This window comes from Polypterus senegalus, chromosome 13 (genome assembly GCF_016835505.1).
Source record: "Polypterus senegalus isolate Bchr_013 chromosome 13, ASM1683550v1, whole genome shotgun sequence".
Lineage (NCBI taxonomy): Eukaryota > Metazoa > Chordata > Cladistia > Polypteriformes > Polypteridae > Polypterus > Polypterus senegalus.
In genome coordinates this window covers 22,803,093-22,823,685 of record NC_053166.1, presented here as the reverse complement: position 1 = coordinate 22,823,685, position 20,593 = coordinate 22,803,093, and the positions used below count along the sequence as shown (strand labels likewise).

The window sequence follows — 20,593 nt, the reverse complement described above, 5'->3', positions numbered from 1 at the left end:
TCAGTTGTCCAAGGTCTCACACTTCAAGGGGTGAAGCGCACTTGGCTTTGTTTCAGTTTGTCACGGGTGCCCAACATATTCAAGCTGCAAGGCCCAAGGAGGTATTGCTGCAGACTGATGACATTATGGGCAGATCAGAATGTCAATCAAGCTCAACTTTAACGAATTATACTGTTGACAAGTAACTCCTCGTCGGGGATTTGGTGAATTAAAAAGAAAAAAAAAAATCTACTATGTGATTGGCTGAAGTTGAAAATGACTGACAGTTGCTCCGGTCGTCTACCCCACCAACTGTGCTCCTGCCTGATCTCCATTGTTGTTTTCTTAATTAACAAGACAAAGTACTGGTGCTAATAAAACATACTAGATTTGCCTTAAGTTTAAAAGAATACTCCATCCAAAAATGATTCTTTTAAATGTTGCATGTAGTATGCAGCAAAGACCAAGAAAAAAATGTAATCACACACTTTCATACAATAAGTGAAAAAAAAAAAAGTTTATGATATAATGCAAGCCAATAGTGGGCAATAGTAAACAATGTGAAATTTGCATATGGAAAAACAATATATAATAATCATCTCACATTACTTGAGTAACATAATCCAGCGTTTCTCAGCTACAGGGTCATATGCTGCCCTCAGTCGGTCATGAGTTGCCACTCTGACAATTGCACACAACCGCCCTCCCCCGCCCACTCAGACAATCGTGCTCGATTCACCCAAGCGGACCCCCACTATTGGTGGGTCACGAAGACACATAAAAAAACAATTGAGTCACGATACCAGAAAGGTTGAGAAACCCTGCTGTAATCCACATGTCACTTATCTTAAGTCGTATCATCAAAACAAACAAAACACATGCGTTTTTGGTAAAATATTTCTGGAAAAATCAATGCACATCACAAACAGGAAACTACAGCACAATGGAATTTCCTTTTAGAATTGAAGACAGGGCTCTTGACCAACGGATGAGGGGGTTGAGGTGAATCTTCTCTCAGATGAGACATGTGGTCATAAAAGAAGCCTGGGCACCTTTCGAAAAAGAATAAATAGGGTGTACCCCCGATGTCCAAACTAAAATGACCATCATGGTCTTGTCCATTCTGAGCCCCTTATAATGCCATCTCTCTATCTGGCTAACTAATTCTGTCATCCCTTCACCACCTAATAGCAAATGTGTGATGTGCATACTGGCACAAAAATGCCTGCCATTGTATCATCATCATCATCATCATGGTGGATGCTGCACATTGGTGGTGGTTGAAGTAAAAACACTCTGAGCAGTTAAATTAGCACTATGTAAATGTAATTATTAATTATTGCAGTTATGTAAAGTCATATCTGGCATTTAAATAAATCAGACACACCCACCTTCAAGAAAGAAATGAAAAAGATGCAAAATATGCAAGTTGGTCACAGCAATGCAAACATATCAATAAACGTTCAGTCAAGTTTCAACTTAGTAACAGAGCATCCCAACTGCCCCAATAAACTCAAAGTCACATTTGCTGTACTGTGACTGAAATTCGTTCCTGTAGCATTTTGACATTTTGCACATTGTGTTTAAGTGCTATTTAAACAATACTTTCACTTGAGAGCTGGCTGATATTTGTGATACAGAGATTATCAACTGCAGTTCTTTTTTTTTTGTCACTTCTGTTTATTGTATCCAAAGGATCGATTCACAAAAAAAAAAAAAAATTAAAAAGACAAGAGACGGCTCACGCATGTAAACGTTTGTTTCAGACACACTTTTGGGGATTCTTTTGGTCACTTTTTTAGTATTTCTAAAGCAAACTGAAACATTCTTAAGTAACACATGGCAAAATGGCCAATAATAAAAACCTCTAATAATATTAATAACAGAAAATCCCACCCAGGATAATTCCTGGAAAAAAAAACTTTTGTATTTACAAAGTCTTTACTTTTTCGCTGTTTGCTTGCTCAATCGCCTTAACCCACCATTAGAAACTGTTTTTTACTTTTTTATTTTGTAAAAATGTTGACTGTTGCACTGGACAGAATGAGACAAACACATTTCATAAAAAATATCCTTGGCTCTGGCTAAAGCACTGGGGTTAAAACAGCTATTTCACTACCAAAGGAAACAACAGTTTTCCAACTGTCAATGTTCAGTGTCCCTTTTTAGATGATCCAAATCCTGAGAATCCCATCACTGCTGCCATTTCATTGTCATCTTCATAATTTAAGTCTTCGTCTGCTTTGCGTTTCTTCTCTTTCTGTTTTTCTTTCTTGTAAGCTTTTGCTTTCTCCTCCTGTTTGTAGCATAACGGAAAAAACATCAGGCAAACAAATATCAGCGATCACACCTCAAAGCTATCTGTCACAAAGAGAAATCTAAGCCATTACAAACCAACAGAATGCCTAATGCCCTGGGATTTTCCAAACTAAGCTATTACACATAAAGCTGCTCTGTCTACTTAACATAGGTAAGATTTATCTAATCCAGAGAAGAAAAGAGTATTAACTGAGAACACCAATTTGTGACTTAACAAAATCCCTGCCACTGGGTGACCCTGATTCTATCACTTATCCTCCGGCCGCTCCAGCTGCACAAATGTGTCTCCATCTTTTCATGTAACAGCCATTAACTTGGGCTTATCGGCATTGGCCAGCTGCCCCAAAAAAGCCTTTAATCTACTTATTCTCATTCAGTTGGAGATACTGCAGGAAAGTTTTTTTCAGAAAGGACACCCTTTCTGATCATAAAGTTTCCTGTTGCAACAACTAAGGAATGGTGACCCTATTTGAAGTGCTTTTGGATACCTCTCACCATTCAAGTTTTTGTTTAATAAACTGTATAGAAGTTTTTTTTTTTTTTTTAATTGGTTGAGGGATGTTGTACATTCAGCAAACATGAAATATCATTTCAAAAGCAGAGTGACTATTAACAAGCCAGTTAACAGGCCAGTGCCTGATCTGTATAAATATTATATAACTATACTATCCCTGCCCTGTGGTGGGCTGGCGCCCTGCCCGGGGTTTGTTACTGCCTTACGCCCTGTGTTGGCTGGGATTGGCTCCCGTAGACCCCCGTGACTCTATGTTAGGATATAGCGGGTTGGACAATGACTGACTATCCCTGGAAATTGAAAATACAGTGCCATGAAAAAGCATTTGCTCCATCCTGATGTCCTCCAATTTTCTTTATCACTGGACTCATCTTTAGAAACTTGCATCACAATATTGTATATAAGGAGGCTACTCTTCTACTAGTTATATATCCATTTCCAGAAGATCGCATAGATTCGTTTTTTTTTTGTTACTTATTCATTAATATTCTTGCTTAATCTTGTTTTTCTTTTCTTGTAACTTTGTTGTTGATATCTTGTAAAGCACATTGTGGTACATTGCTTGTATGAAAATGTATTATACAGGTGCCGGTCATAAAATTAGAATATCATGACAAAGTTGATTTATTTCAGTAATTCCGTTCAAAAAATGAAACTTGTATATTAGATTCATTCATTATACACAAACTGATGTATTTCAAATGTTTATTTCATTTAATTTTGATGATTATAACTGACAACTAATGAAAGTCCCAAATTCAGTATCTCGGAAAATTAGAATATCAATTAAGACCAATGCAAAAAAAGGATTTTTAGAAATGTTGGCCCACTGAAAGGTATGAACATGAGAAGTGTGAGCAGGTACAGCACTCAATATTTAGTTGATGCTGCTTTGGCCTGGATTACTGCAGCAATGCGGTGTGGCATGGAGTCGATCAGTCTGTGGCACTGCTCAGGTGTTATGAGAGCCCATGTTGCTCTGATAGTGGCCTTCAGCTCTTCTGAATTGTTGGGTCTGGCATATTGCATCTTCCTCTTCACAATACCCCATAGATTTTCTATGGGGTTAAGGGTCAGGTGAGTTTGCTGGCCAATCAAGAACAGGGATACCATGGTCCTTAAACCAGGTACTGGTAGCTTTGGCACTGTGTGCAGGTGCCAGGTCCTGTTGGAAAATGAAATCTGCATCTCCATAAAGTTCGTCAGCAGCAGGAAGCATGAAGTGCTCAAAAACTTCCTGGTAGACGGTTGCATTGACCTTGGACCTCAGAAAACACAATGGACCAACACCAGCAGATGACATGGCAACCCAAACCATCACTGACTGTGGAAACTTTACACTGGACCTCAAGCAACGTGGATTCTGTGCCTCTCCTCTCTTCCTCCAGACTCTGGGACCTTGATTTCCAAAGGAAATGCAAAATTTACTTTCATCAGAGAACATAACTTTGGACCACTCAGCAGCAGTTTTGCCTTTAGCCCAGGCGAGACGCTTCTGACGCTGTCTCTTGTTCAAGAGTGGCTTGACACAAGGAATGCGACAGCTGAAACCAATGTCTTGCATACGTCTATGCGTGGTGGTTCTTGAAGCACTGACTCCAGCTGCAGTCCGCTCTTTGTGAAGCTCCCCCACAGTTTTGAATGGGTTTTGTTTCACAATCCACTCCAGGGTGCAGTTATCCCTATTGCTTGTACACTTTTCTATACCACATCTTGTCCTTCCCTTCGCCTCTTTATTAATGTGCTTGGACACAGAGCTCTGTGAACAGCCAGCCTCTTTAGCAGTGACCTTTTGTGTCTTGCCCTCCTTGTGCAAGGTGTCACTGGTCGTCTTTTGGACAACTGTCAAGTCAGCAGTCTTCACCATGATTGTGTAGCCTACAGAACTAGACTGAGAGACCATTTAAAGGCTTTTGCAGGTGTTTTGAGTTAATTAGCTGATTAGAGTGTGGCACCAGGTGTCTTCAATATTGAACCTTTTCACAATATTCTAATTTTTCGAGATACTGAATTTGGGACTTTCATTAGTTATCAGTTATAATCATCAAAATTAAAAGAAATAAACATTTGAAATACATCCGTCTGTGTGTAATGAATGAATCTAATGTACAAGTTTCACTTTTTGAATGGAATTACTGAAATAAATCAACTTTGTCATGATATTCTAATTTTGTGACCGGCACCTGTATAAATAAATGCTGTTGATGCTGCGGTTTGCTTATTTATAAGTTTATTTTTCTGATCTCTAAACAAACGGAGTATAACACAAAAGACAACCTTAGTAAGCAAAACAGTTTATAAATTATGATTTATTAAAGGAAAAAACATTCACCAACAGCCATATTACCCATGTGAAAAAGTAATTGCCTCCTTTGTCATTCATTCAACCATTCAATGAACCAAATTTAAATGATAAGTTAAATTAGAACAGACACACCCAAGCATGACTGCTGCCAGTCCTAGTGAATCTAAACATTATATTTAACCTTTCATGTAATGTAAATTTGACTAAAAGGTCTCAACAAGTAGCACATCATGCCTCAATCAAAACATATTCCAGAAGACTCAAGAAAGAAAGTTACTGAAATATATCAGTCGGGGAAAGTTACTCACCCTGGGACTGCAGCAAACCACCGTTAAAGAGTTATCATCTCCAATTGAAGAAAACTTAAGCTAACACATCTTTCCATAATAAACCTCAAACACAGCAGGGTTATGCAACAAGAGAACAATCCGAAACACAAGAACAAGTCCACCTCTGAATGGCTGGAAACAAAATTAAGGGTTTGAGGAGCCCTAGTGAAAGTCCTGACTTGAATCCCATTGAGATGTTGGGGAAGGACCATAAATGAACAGTTTATAGAGTTTAAAAACTTCCAGTTTTGTTGAACTAAAACAATTCAGTAGAGAAGAATGGGCCAAAATTTGACCACAGTGGTGCCAAAGGCTGATCTCGTTACCAGAAGCCTCTGATTGCAGTTGTTGCTACTAAAGGTGGCAAGATCAAGTATGCCATATGGGTGGTAAGGGTGTTGATGAACTTTTTTAATTTAAATAATCAAATGATAAATTTAAAAGTGTGTTTACTCAGGTTCTCTTTGAAATTATACTAGTTTGGTATGGAGATCAGAAACAAGTGGTAGGAATATGCAAACACAAAGTAAATCAGGAAGGGAGCACAAACTTTTTTTTTAAGGCTCTGTATGCTATGAAGTGCGCTATTATAAAGAAACTTCACTTTGGGAACTACAAAATTTGAACATTCCAAACAAAAAGATCCAGGTTTTCTATCTCATCCCTTTATTTTGTCTTTTACCTCCAGAACAGCCCTTAAGACATAGGGTTCCATCATCTTCTCCAGTCACCCACCCTTTATTGTCCCTTCTCTGCTCAAATAAAGCCAGCTGACATGTTATAAGCTTGCTATAGGACATTTTCCTGTACATTTAGTTTTACAGAATGATATCCCATCTTCAACCGTTCTACCCTTGAATACCATTTTAAAATATATTACCCTTTCTTACAGATCGTCAGTATATTCATTTCATAATCATGTTTCGTGACCATCTTACATCCTCTAAGCGCTTTTCTATGGGTCGATCATTGCTCTCTAAGTGCACCTAGCGCATTTCTCCATACGCTTTGGAACTGTTCCTCATTTCTTTCTCCTGGTTCTTCTTTCTGACTCTGTTTTTCTCAATGCTCTGTATTGATATTCCTCTCTCATCCCATATCTTTCTTCATCTAGCCTTCTCTGCTCTTACTGTTACTTCTGTACAGTGAAGGATCTTTTACCTTCGGTACTGCAGCAGCTAACTCAGCACTGGTCTCTCATTGTAAAAGGATTCTGCTTCTGGTAATTCTGGAAGTCTTCTTTTAATACCTTGGTACTTCCTGAGCTATAGCTATGTGAAAATGTAAATGTACTCCATGAAATGTTTGTTTTTTTTTTTTCTTTTTAACATATTTGAACACATCATCTTCATTTAAACAGTATCTATAGATAAAAGTGATGTAATTGGAAAAACAATAATGAAAATTTGATTGCAATAATTTATTCAACATAAAATGGACAGATATGCCATTTCCATCTGTGGAAAAAGTAAGTCCATTCTTGCTTCTAATAGCTGGTAATGCCCCATCTTTCAGGTATTTCCTATAATTATCTAAAAGCCTCTGACATCAATTGGGAGAAAGTTTATCTCCATCACCCATCCAGAATTCTTTCAGTTCTGCAATGTTTGATGCAGTGTCTTGTGTGCTCGTTCACAGCACATTTCAAATCTCACATAGCATCTCGATGAGATTCGGGTCCAGGTTCCGACTTGGCCATTCCACGATCCTCCATTTCTTTCTTTTCACTCATTCCTTAGTGGATGTACTGGTATGTTTAGGGTCATTGTCATACTGAAATGTCCACTTTTGGTTAAGTATCAATCTTCTGATAGTCTTGCATTATTCTAAAGCACCCACTTGTCCAATAAAGGACTCATAAAGTAATCTATAACCGAGAGCTGTCCAGGACATGATGTGTAAAATCAGCCCCAATCCAAAACAGTTCCACCACATTGCTTTACAGCTGTTATCAGGTTCTTCTGGTCAAATGTTTGGCGAAAAACAAAGACGGCATTACTTCTAGTAACACAACCCAATAATTCTAGTTCTGGTCTTTGTCGAGGTGTTCATGGGTAAATGTTAGTCTTGCCCAGCCTTTCTTTAAGGACAGAACAGGTTTCCTCCATGCACACCTCCCATGTAGATTTCATTTGTGTAGCCTCTAACGGTAGACTCATACACTTGACATCAACAGTGGCAAGAGCTATCTGGGCTTCGTGGAGACTTCTTTCAGCATATTTCACTCTGCTCTTAAGCTGAACTTGCTGGGGCGGCCTGGCCTGGACATGGACAAGTTGAGTTTTGTATAAAATCTTTTCTACTTGTAGATGATGTTCTGGACAGTAGAATGGTTGATTTCCATTTGTTTGGAGATCATTTAAAATCTCTTCCCAGACATACAGGCATCTATGACCTTCTTTCTGAAGGCCTTATGAAGCTCTTTTGATCTAGACATGGAGACAACACACACTTCAACCACAAAGAGCAAAGCAAACTAAATTCCTGAGGTTTAAATAAGACAGATTCAGATAAGAACCTCTCTAATGATGTTCTAATCATTTACACCCGATTATAATTTGAAGCAGTAATAAAAGTAGAGGTGCACTTACTTTTTCCATGTTCAAAATTTGTATTTATGGTTATTCAAATACGATGAACTAGAAAATATATATGTGGCATGATGTTTTGCTATATAACATCACATTTATCTATAGGTGTTGTTTAAATGATGATAAAATATTGATATGTCCACATATATTAAAAAAAATTCATAAGCTGTACTTCCTTTTTCACATGATTGTATTGTTGATTGAGGTTGGACAGAAGCCTTGTTTTGTCTAGTGTTTCTTGAAAGTTATATTTCTTTCATGTATTTGCTCAACTTAGTTATTTTTTTGTTACCAATTTTTCATTAACTTAAGTTGCTGATATCAACCTGCCATTATTAATTCACCATGGCATACTCAGGCTTGGAGGTGTCATGGTGTCACTTGCATCAAGCAGGTTTCAATATACCTGTGTGAGCACTCTCTCACTAATGAAACAATATATAATTTGCAACATGTACAGCTTCTAATAATAAACAAAATTATCTGTATTAACAGGTACTTGCTTCAGGAAGAATCTGAATTAGCACAGCTGAAGAAATCACTGTGAGCCTCCTACAGACATAACAAAATCCTATGTAAGCCAAGCTGAGCCTTTGTAGCAAATATCAGAGCACTGATCAGAGGCAGAGGCAAAGCCAAGCAACAGAACACATGCTTAAGAACAACAGCCCACTTAGAAATCGCTAATACTATAATAATGAGAGCCATCCCAGAACTGTCAACAAAGCATTAAAGTTTGACACAAATGCGTAAAGCATCTCAGAGAGGCTTTTCAGCGCTTCTGACGGCTGACATGAGGATTACAAGACTCCCACCTCTTCTCGCAGTTCCTTCATTCTCTCTTCAAAGTCGTATTCTTTTTGCTTCTCCTCCAGCTTCTTTTTATTCACCTCAAACCTTTTTTTGACCTGATCAAGGGAAGACCTTTCCACCCTCATGGACATACCCAGGTTTCTCTGATCTAAGGGTACAGATAGGAAAAGGACATTAAATTAGAGAATGTCTAGTCTTTACATAATATCTAAACAGTTACATTTTTAACCACAGATAAAGCTGTATCACAAAATGTTCTAAAGTACAAAAACTGATGCTCTATAATAGAATGTGGTATTTTCCATGACAGATTGACTCAAACTTAATACACACAAATCCATATTAAGGAACAGACCTATGACCTCAGTCTGGCAGCTAGTGTACAGCAGGGGTGCCCAATGCATCGATCACAATCGACTGGTAGATCGCAAAGGTAGTGCAGGTAGATCGCCTTGCATTCAAAAAAAATTTTTTTAAAATGTTAGTCTATCATATATCCTCCCTATGACATTTGCCACTTGATTGATATACAGGACGGCCAGTCTGAGATCTTTTCTCTTCTAACACACTGGTCATCCCGCACGCACAATCAAAAGCGCAAGCTACCGCAAAACTCCGGCTGTGATCTAGTTAGCCTTCCAATTTATATTGACTAAAGAAGGGATTTAAAAAAAAAAAATTGTTTAGGGAGGGTATGGGCTGGATGTGGAATTGGAAGAGGATTTTTTTTCTCACAATGTCATAATCGAAGTGCGTTTGTCTGATCTGTCAATCTATCGTTGCTATTCCAAAGAAGGAAAATGTGGAAAGGCATTTTCGAACTGTTCATAAAAACTACGAAACTGATGTCCTTCCAAAAAGCGATCCAAGAAAGAGAAAGGAGAGGGAACTAAAATCGCAGTTAATCGGACAGCCGTCATTTTTCACTCGGCTGAATTCAAAAGCTCCTTGACTGCATTATTTATATATATATAAAGCATTTTAATGTAGGAGATCATTTCGATCTGGTCATTTTAGAAGTAGCTCGCAACCGAAAAAGTGTGGGCACCCCTGGTGTACAGGAAGGCAGAGCCCTCAAAATTATTCCAGCATTATTTTCTAAAAGCAAAAAAAACATGTCTGCCCCCTTCTTGTATTGCCCTGCACTGATATCTATCCTTAGAATACATCTTTCCCACATCCCCGTTAACACTCCATTAACAATCTATGTCATTTATAAGAATGCTAGCATGGGTAATTTCTGTTCTCTGGCAGTTTTCTACAGTCATAAGACCTCAGGCTTAATCACTTTTCCTATCTTCCTCCAAACTTCTACCAACCGCTTGCAGATGACAAATCACAAATTATATTAACAGAAAAAAACTGCCTCTTGCAAGCCACATAACCTGCAGGGTCAATAAATAAAATTCCCTGGGCTAGAATCTATTTCCTGTTTCTATAACTGTATTAGAGCCACAATTCACAGAGGTTTATTACAAGACAGGCAAGCTCATTTTCCAAATGTAGTGCTCTCACTGGTAACATTTACATATTTGCATTCTGCTACTTCACACAATGCTACAATTGATGTAACCTACTGGGACATTTTACTGGTCTCTTAACTTCAGCAGTGAATGAAAAATTTAATGGTACAGACACCATTCAGGCATGTCAGCAGGAAAGAGGCTTTCAAGTTTAAAAAAAGATGAAAATTTTCAGTCCTTGGAGTATTACCCAAAGTCCATTTTGACAGATTGCTAAACCAGCAGTTTAAATGTGGAGAAGACCAAAGTGAAACAGGCAGAAAATATACTTTTAACTAATACAAATGCTTGTTTGCTGCAGTATTTGGTTAAAGAAGATCCATTTGCCAAACAACACCACCACCATTACCCTTGCTATACACACAGTAGAAAGGTATGATAAGAAACAAGGGTTACTCAAAAATAATCATATAAAAAGCTGGTTCTGTGCAGATTTAACTGACTCAGGTAGACATGCAAATACACAATGAGCCGTCTTCCAAATCTGCTTATATATTAACCTATAACATTACCCTGACTTTATAATCTTCCTCTCAAAAAGCAAGAAATCAAGTCTTTCTAGTTCTATTCACACTTACATGTGTACTCCAGAGGAACATCCTATTTATATATTTTTTTTAATCAACACACTCATTCAGGATTGAATGCACATTTGAACATTCTTACGTATGTCTTAAAAAGTGAACTAAATAAAATGCAAGCTGGGAGTGTAAGCAAATGCTGTATTTCAATAATTATAGATAAAAAAAAAAATCTCAATTATTATTCACAAAGTGTAGCTAGGGAATAAAAAAAAACTCTTAAATTCCCATGTAAACAGAATGAAACCTCCATGCTTACTGTAAAAGAAATGACACAAAAACAGGTATTTTTGAGTGTGGCATGTAATGAATGAAAGACACAATAGGAATCCCACTATTAGAAAAACAGATGCTAATACACAACTTTTATATTTTATCTGTCATGATGCAATGTTTATAGTGACGTTAATGTGGTGAGTAAAATTTTCGATATTAAACCTCAAAGTCACTGGTTCAATTCTTGTAGCTATGGTAATCATTTCTTCTTCTTTCATCTGCTCCCATTAGGGGTTGCCACAGCGGATCATCATCTTTGATATCTTTCTGTCATCTGCATCTTGTTCTTTAACACCCATCACCTGCATGTCCTCTCTCACCACATCCATCAACCTTCTCTTAGGCCTTCCTCTTTTCCTCTTACCTGGCAGTTCTATCCTTAACATCATTTTCCCAATATACTCAGCATCTCTCCTATGCACATGACCAAACCAACGTAATCTCGCCTCTCTGACTCTGTCACCCAACCATACAACTTGAACTGACCCTCTAATGTTCTCATTTCTAATCCTATCCATACTCACCACACCCAGTGCAAATCTTAGCATCTTTAACTCTACTACATCCAGCTCTGTTTCCTGCTTTCTGGTCAGTGCCACCATCTCCAACCCATATAACATAGCTGGTCTCACTACCGTCCTGTAGACCTTCCCTTTCACTCTTGCTGATATCCATCTGTTACAAATTACTCCTGATACTCTTCTCCACCCATTCCATCCTGCCTGTACTCTCTTTTTCACCTCTCTTCCATATTAACCTATGTTAATCATTTAAACTTCCTATATTTTTGTACTATGCCTTTACACTTGTAAAGCACTTTGGGACAGTGTTTCCTGTTGAAAGACACTATATACAGATTGGTTGAACATTATTATTAAACTTATGCATACTGCATAAATCATTGTTAATATATAATAAGCACGTCATATACCTTCTCTTTACTACCAGGCACATATCTAGGGCAGAATATTCAAATAAAAAAAATTCAAAGTACAAACCAATATAGACTCTTGAGAGTTACTTTTTTGACAGTCTACTATTCTTTAACAGAAATGGAAGTTTTTTCTAAGTTAAATTCTCTCTCTCTTCATGTAGCTATTGATAATTTACCATTAAATCCACTTACACTTACTGCAATACAATGGCAAATGCTCAAGAATAATTTTTTTTACCTATTTAAATGTTTAAAAAGTCACTAGTCTTTACTCATCCTTAAGCCACTCATCTACATTGAGAATAACTTGTTAAAATTAACATTCATTAAATAGGTTACGTCGTAAAGTAACAAGCAACTTAACACAAAACTTATTTTTGTTAAAGTAAAAAAACATCATTTCACGTATTATTGCATAATTTCACAAAGATGTTTCCTGCTGGGGTCAATTAGAAGATCGTGCAGACATGCACTCTAGTCGTCTGGGGCCTCATACATAACACCGTGCATAGAATTCACACTAAAACATGGCGTACGGAGAAAAGTAGAAATGTGTGTACACACAAAAAAATCCAGATGCATAAATTTGTGTGTATGCCAAGTTCCACACATTTCCCCTTTACAACAAACGTGAAATGTAACGCACGTGCATGCACCTACAGCCCCATCCCAACTCCTCCCAGGATTTTGCATGTTTTAACATGCAAATCAATATAACTATCACCTTCCATTCAGTGTTTGGTTTAAAAACAATGGAAAAGGCACCTGAAAAAAAAGAATTTCAGCAAATGTGAAGTGGAGGCAAGGAAAAACATACTATTTGTTGGCTTACGCGGTGGTATAAGAAACAAAAGCGTAGTGGAGACACTTGAAATTTCAAGATCAGAAAGTCGCACAGTGTCCAAAAGAAAAAAATAAGAGGTCAGATATCAGTCGAAATGAAAAGGCAAGTCGCAGCCCACCGTCTGTTTATTCTGTTTCAGACAATATTATAAAAACTGACCCCCAGTACGTCTTTGGCCACTGGTTGCGCGCGCACACACACACCTTTGCTTCGGAAACTGCTCGGAGGCCATCTGGTTGTGTGCTGACGGACTGTTCTGGAGTCACAAAATTCAATAGTGGATACTATAAGAGATGTGGCTAATGAACTAAGGAATATAAGGGTTGTACTATGCAATACTGACCACAAATGAAATGAGTTGGTTAAAAATAAATGCTGCATCTGATTACCTGTTTTTACATTCAACTAATTACATACAAACAAAGTTGTAACGCTATCCAATCTGGCTGATCATTTTGTGGGCCAGGGTCAAGTTCATCATAGTACCTATGTTCAGGTACATGCTTGCACACTGCAACATACTTTCTCTGCACTATAGGGGAGCACATTAATAGAGTGGAAATGTTTTCTATTTACATTAGCACATTAATTCTCTGGAGGTCTCTTTATAACGTAGCGATGGCACTGAAAGCAACATCGGATTGATTCTCTTCTCTTTACTTTGACTCTCTATGCTCAAATAGACTGCTTGACTTTTGCTGCACTAGTTAGAAAAAGCATCTGTGACTGTACGGAACTGCAGTTTTTATAGGTTTTCCAGCTATACAGTATATCATGTAAGCTCATTCTTTTGGTGATTCATCTCTGGCTGATGTAATTTATCCAGCGTTGTTGCAATAGCAATGTGTGTGCAGTTGACCACTCCGATTACATACGGAAACCGGACATTGCTGCGAATATGCCTTTAGATTTGCCAGTTCAACCAGTGTAAGGAAATCTTATTTATCTGAATGACAGGCGGATAATACCATCCTATACAGCTGGCATGGTGCAACTCAGTGATGACTGTGAAACACCATACGCAATACGCAAGTTTTTAGTTTTTATACATCTTGAAGTGAGAGTGGAAACGGGCGTAGTAGACTGAAGATTTAACAACAAATGTCGGCCTTGAAATGTCCACATTTCCATACAAAAGAAGAAAAGGTAATGCAAAAGTAATATACTGTAACACACTACATCCTTCTATATAAAAGCGGTCGGGATCGTCCTTACGTTCAGTGAGTGCTACGCAGGCGAGGAGTTTCACACACGTCCCGTACATTTTGCAATGCACGATGGGATTTGTAGTTTTGTTTTTCCAGGTAAAAGATGATTTTCTACTCCAGACTGTGCGATATCTTATTCTTCTTTCTTACTATATAAAATCGGTCGGGATTGTCCTTCTGTCCCGTAAGTGGAAAGCGTAGTGGTATTCCGCTTATCACAGACTTACTATTTGCAGCTTGCGGTACGAAGCGACATGATGTGAGCAGAGTTCTGGTGCTCCCATCGTTCCCTTGCTTTTGTGCGCGATGAGCTGGAAAAATAGACAAACTTATGTCTCTGGAAATAATTAATGTTGATGGAGCACAAATGCCACACCACGTAGTAAATATCAGGGGGGTTCAAAAGGGCGACCTCAATATAGAAAAAAAGGGGAAATTTCATCACCAAAATAATAGAAACTACGAGTATTAAAGTAATACCGCTCAAATGCAATATAACCAAATTAATGAGTTTGTATAAAATACCAAATTGATCTACATATTGAATTGCATTAAGAAGTGGTCAACTTAAAAGTCGGTCGCCTTAAAAGGCGGGTGATCCTAGTCTTATAATAAAGTAATCAGTAATGCAACTAAGGTATTTTTAAAAGTCATTTTCCATAACACTGCCGCTCAGTGAGCACTCATCTTTCTCAAGATGAAATATAGTCATTATTTTGAATTAGCTAGGTAAGCAACTTACAAGTTACCCTGTGTAAAGTGGCCTCATCATGCACCAACCTACACTCCTGTTACTCTACTAGATAGATTCTTCATTTCAATGGGTCAATCCCATTTAAATTGACATCACTTTTGTGCACTATTCTGATTTTCTATAAGTATTTATTTAACAATATTTCAGCAAAAATGTGCATCTCTTGGATGTTGTGACCATTTGACTGGATAACTGATATGTGGATTATGTGATGCATAATTGAGATAAGATTGTTTTCTGTACTTCAGCAGTGGCCAATATTGAAGCTCATTGTATAAGATACTGTATGTCATGTCCGTTTTCCATGAAAAAATGAGATTTAAAAATGCATCTCAGCCATCGCTACAAAAAAACAACAGTTTAAGTAACATGCTAAAAAATTGAGGGTAGAGTATTCATTTAGGTGATAATGCAGCTTGATCACACTTGATGTTATTAACAAACCTGAAATGCAACATAAAGGGGGACTACATACTACCTGCAAAACATCAGTCCCAAACCAGACTAAACAGCATGCATGAAAAGGATCTCTAACCCATGGAATATTTTTTCAAAATATTACTTAGCTAGACATTATTAAATATAAATCATTATCTTAGAAATGGATATATTTCCAGTTCTACAATTTGTCAAGATGAAACTCTTATGCTGCCCTTCAGTTCTTACTATAATCTGTTTACTATGCTAATGAGCTGATATGTTTATTCTTTCTATGTTAACACAAGCGTCCAGTTATCTTCCACTATTAAAGCACATATTGTTAAACTGATTAAGAAATCAGTTGTCATAGAGTGGATTCTTGCGCCATGAGCCATGCAGGGACAGTCCTCAGTTCCATGACAAGAGAAGGTGAGCTTAGAAAGTTGATTGATTTCAGACTAAATGACATAAAAGGATTTTTTCCATAACTGTTTGCAAACAAAGGAAAAAAATGTACTTAAGTGGTATTTCAATTAAAAAAATAAACATACAAAATAAAAGAAAAACATGAAAAACTTCATAAGTTTGATACATTAATATAGATGGAAGGCTTTGAAAAGTTGTTGAGAATTTAACTGGACCAATAAAAATGAATAAAAATGCGTACATGAAGCTGATAAATGTATTGATGTTTTGAAAGGAATGAGTGCAGAGTAAATGTGGTCAAAATGCGCATAATGCATTCTGGCCCCAGTAATTAAGCAAATAAAGCCGTTCCCAGAATAAATATGGCATGAATGTGAACTACAAAAAGTCTCTGTGCTAGTCTAGACAGTTAACCATTCAGCAAACTAAAAAATTAAACTTCCTTACATGATAAGCTTATGAAAAAATAACAGCCAGCCTACAATCGATCATGCTTATGGCTATCATACACACCAAACGTAAGCATCAAAGCTGTAATACATTTGCAAAAAAAAAAAACTACATGTGCCTTTTAACCACACTGGTATTATTCAACTTATTATTTGACCCCCATTGTAAATTTGGTTACTGGCAAAAATGTACAAACTTTCAGCTGCTTGCAACAAACAAATAAAACTACAACAATTTACATTGCTCAACACAAGTAAAATTACAAGTGGTTTCTCCACATTCAACACAAAATGACAAAACGCCACTTTTAATGACTACTGCAGGCTCAAATTTATTCAACCCCTTTAAGAAAAGTACCTTTAGTACTTAGTAGAGCACCCTTTAGCTATTATGACTTGCTGCAAACGTGATGCATAGCCAGACACCAGCTTCTGGATGCATTCCTGAGGAATCTTATCTCACTGTCCATGGGCAATGGCCTCCAGGTCACTAATATTCATGGGTTTGCATGCTGCAAGTGCCTTCTTCAAATCCCACCCGTGATTTCCTAGGGGGTCAGGTCAGGTGACTCTGATGGCCACTCTAGAATCCATTAGGAATTTTTCTGAAGCTAAGTCTTGGTGGACTTTAAGGTATGCTTTGGATCATTGTTCTGTTGGAAGGTCCAGTGATGCCCAAGCATCTTCTTCCTAACAGACGGCATGACGATTTCTTGATTGAATCCATCATGCCCTCCACACATTGCAGGTTTCCAGTGTCAGATCAACTAAAGCAGCCCCAGAGCATCACTGAGCCACAACCATGCCTCCTCCAAACGTACTGCTGATCTATAGATCCAAAAAGTTCCAGTTTTGCTTCACTGCTCCACAGAACTGAATTGCAAAACTTCTATGGCTTATTTATATGGTTTTAAGCACATTGTGCTCTTGGGTCAGTAATGGTGCATGTCTTAGAGACCTCCAGCGTTTAGTATCCGCCTTACTGTGGAAATTGAAACATCAGTACCTGCTGCCACCAAGTCTTCGTGCAGGTCTTTTGCAGTCACTTGAGGGTTTTGGCCACCTCAGAAATCTGGTCGCAGATGATGATAGCTTCCTCTTTCTGCCATGTCTAGTTAATGTAGCCAGTGTTCTGTTAATATTGAACTTGTGAACTATGCTTCCAATAATATCTCTAGGAATATACAGTGCCTTTGATATCTTCTTCTATCCTTTTTCTTGTTTGTGCAAGGCAATGATCTCTTCTCTTTACTTTTTGGACAATTCCCTTGACTTACCATTATTTCTAACATAAAATTAAACATTATTGTGAAAACACCCGTAGCCAGTTCAGGTTTTTGTGTTCTATCCCAAGCACACGTGATGCAACGAATAAGGCCTTTGATCAGTTGCATTAGGTATGCTTGAGATAACACCTGATTTGCAAATGTGTGCTCTTGTGGAGGATTCTATTCAGGGAGCTGAATAATTTTGAGACTGCACTAGTCATTAAAAATGGCATTTTGTGTTGAATGTGGATATAGCACTAGTAGTATTAGTTGTGTTGGTAAACCAACCAATAAGTATATTGGTGTTGAGCAATTTAAATTGTTCTTGCTTGATTTCTTCACAGCAAACACCTGAAAGTTTATAAATGTTGCCAATAAACCTAATTTGTAATGGGGGTTGAATAATTTTGGGTGCAACTGTAATTTCATTGTCTGCCTCCTGATTAATTAGAAACGTATATATAGCTTAACATTTAGAATGTCCACAAGTTTTTTTGCAGATTGTTAACTTGCAAATCAGTTAGCAATACTTATCTTCTTGCCCATAACCTTTTCAACTGGTAGGATAAATCTTCCATTCAAAAAGGATTCTTTCAGGATATTTTTGGGTTTATGATATTAGTAATTAGAAACAAAGATGTTTGCTCTGCTTGCAGTCAGTCTAAAAATGAGTGGCCTATAGAAAGTTTAAATGCTAAAGGAAGAAATACTGCATAAACAGTTTTGAGGAAGTTTGAATAAGCTGGAGCTAATGGATTACCGCTAGGGAGAAAAGAGGCCACTGGTTCCCATGTAGGTGTTTTAATGACTGAGGTGACATACATTTACAATTGACCTTGACAAGCACAGTGCTTCTTGCTATTTCTAACACATTTTTATTTATATAGTGCCTTTCCAATGCTCAAGGTGCTTAAAACAAAATGATACAAATAGTTTCTACATAGAACAATAAACACAGGATATAAAAGCATTAAATATAATAACAAAGAATAAACCAGAGTATACTATAAAATTCAACACTTAAAGAAAGCCTGAACAAATCACATAATTTATGATATAACACACACACACACACACACAAAATATTTAGAGCATCTGGACAGGAAGGAAAACTGAAAGACGGAGCAGAGAGTTAAGTTAAGGTAAAAAAACCTTCCTGAACAGAGTTGTTGTTGTAGAGTAAGTTGTTTTATTTTAAAGAATGAATGGAGTTAGCTGATCTAATTGATTCTGGGAGATGACCCTAAAGTTTTGCTGCTATACAGCTGAAGGCCCTGTCACCCACATTGTGCAAGTTAGTATGGGGCTCAACAAGGTTGCCAGAATCAGAGAACCTTAGTGGAAAAACAGAAGAATAGCAATGGAGAAAGTCAGTGATTTAGTCCTGTGCAAGGTCATTTAAAGCTTTGTAGGTTATTAATAGAATTTTATACTCGATCCTGTAAGATACAGGGAGCCAGTGACGGCGAACCAAAATGGATATGATGTGCTCGCTGTTGCTGGTTCATGTAAGGATTCTTGTAGCAGAGTTCTGAATGTGATATGAAGATTTGAAGGGACACCTGCCAGTAGGGAGTTACAATAATCAATGCGGGATGTGATAAAAGCATGGACAAGTTTCTCAGTATTAGAGAAGGAGATGAAAGAGCATACATGAGATATCCTATGGAGGTGAGAGTAAGAAAGTTTCTTAATTGTGGTTTATATGTGTGGAGTAAGAAAGAGATAAATCAAAAATGACACAAAAATTCCTTGCATTAGAAGAAGGTCTAATGAGATCACCATCAAGAATGATTTAAAATGAGCTCATTTTCTTAAGTTGTGCTTCAGTGCCAATTTACAGGAATTCAATTTTGCCGCAATTTAATTTTAAAGAGTTATGCTCCATCCAGGTTTTAATTTCACTGTGGCATGTTGTGGATTGAGAAAGTTCTGATGTCAGAAGTCCTGCTTCTAACATTAAAATAGAGCTGAGTATCATCTGCATTAAAATAATAACTAGCAAAAAATTAGAAATAAGTTTATATTACACTTATAGCAAATATGGGCGTGTCTACCCACCGGAACTAGGGCTGGTAAAAAAAAAAAAAATATTTGGATTGTATCTTAAAGCAACTGTGTTCCTTTATATGCCTACAGGTGAATAAAATATTTATTAGTCTTTATGCAGTAGAATGCACTTGCCTGAATTTCCTTAAATCCTTCATAGCTTTTTAGTTTTGAAAGATGTCAGACAGTAAGTCAGACAGACAGAAAACTACAATATTTGTAACAAACGGCAAAAGAATCTTTAAAATTGGTTCAACACAAAGATGGAGTGTGTACAGATGAATGCAGCTGTGCTTGAAAGTTTGTGAACCCTTTAGAATGTTCTATATTTCTGCATAAATATGACCTAAAACATCATCAGATTTTCACTCAAGTCCTAAAAGTAGATAAAGAGAAACCAGTTAAACAAATGACACAAAAATATTATACTTGGTCATTTATTGAGGAAAATGATTGAATATTACATATTTGTGAGTGGCAAAAGTATGTGAACCTCTAGGATTAGCAGTTAGTTTGAAGGTGAAATTCGAGTCCAGTGTTTTCAATCAATGAGATGACAATCAGGTGTGAGTGGGCACCCTGTGTTATTTAAAGAACAGGGATCTATCAAAGTCTGCTATGTTTGTTTTGTGGAAGTGTATCATGGCATGAACAAAGATTTCTGAGGACCTCAGAAAAAGAGTTGTTGATGCTCATCAGGCTGGAAAAGGTTACAAAACCATCTCTAAAGAGTTTGGACTCCACCAATCCACAGTCAGACAGATTGTGTACAAATGGAGGAAATTCAAGACCATTGTTACCCTCCCCAGGAGTGGCCGACCAACAAAGATCACTCCAAGAGCACGGCGTGTAATAGTTGGCGAGGTCACAAAGAACCGCAGGGTAACTTCTAAGAAACTGAAGGCCTCTCTCACATTGGCTAATGTTCATGCTCATGAGTCCACCATCAGGAGAACACTGAACAACAATGGTGTGCATGGCAGGGTTGCAAGGAGAAAGCCACTGCTCTCC

At 37.4% G+C, this 20,593-nt stretch overlaps 1 protein-coding gene across 1 annotated transcript in view; it reads right to left on the bottom strand.

Moving 5' to 3' along the window:
* Positions 1-1,938: 1,938 nt before the first annotated feature.
* Positions 1,939-20,593, bottom strand: part of zmat2 (zinc finger, matrin-type 2) — a 33,456-nt gene continuing 14,801 nt past the window's right edge. Inside the window, exons 5-6 of the mRNA XM_039775065.1 lie at positions 8,853-8,998; positions 1,939-2,275 (exon numbers count right to left, since the gene is read on the bottom strand). Coding sequence (XP_039630999.1) covers positions 2,132-2,275; positions 8,853-8,998 — 290 coding nt within the window. The 3' untranslated portion in view covers positions 1,939-2,131. The remainder of the gene's footprint in view (positions 2,276-8,852; positions 8,999-20,593) is intronic.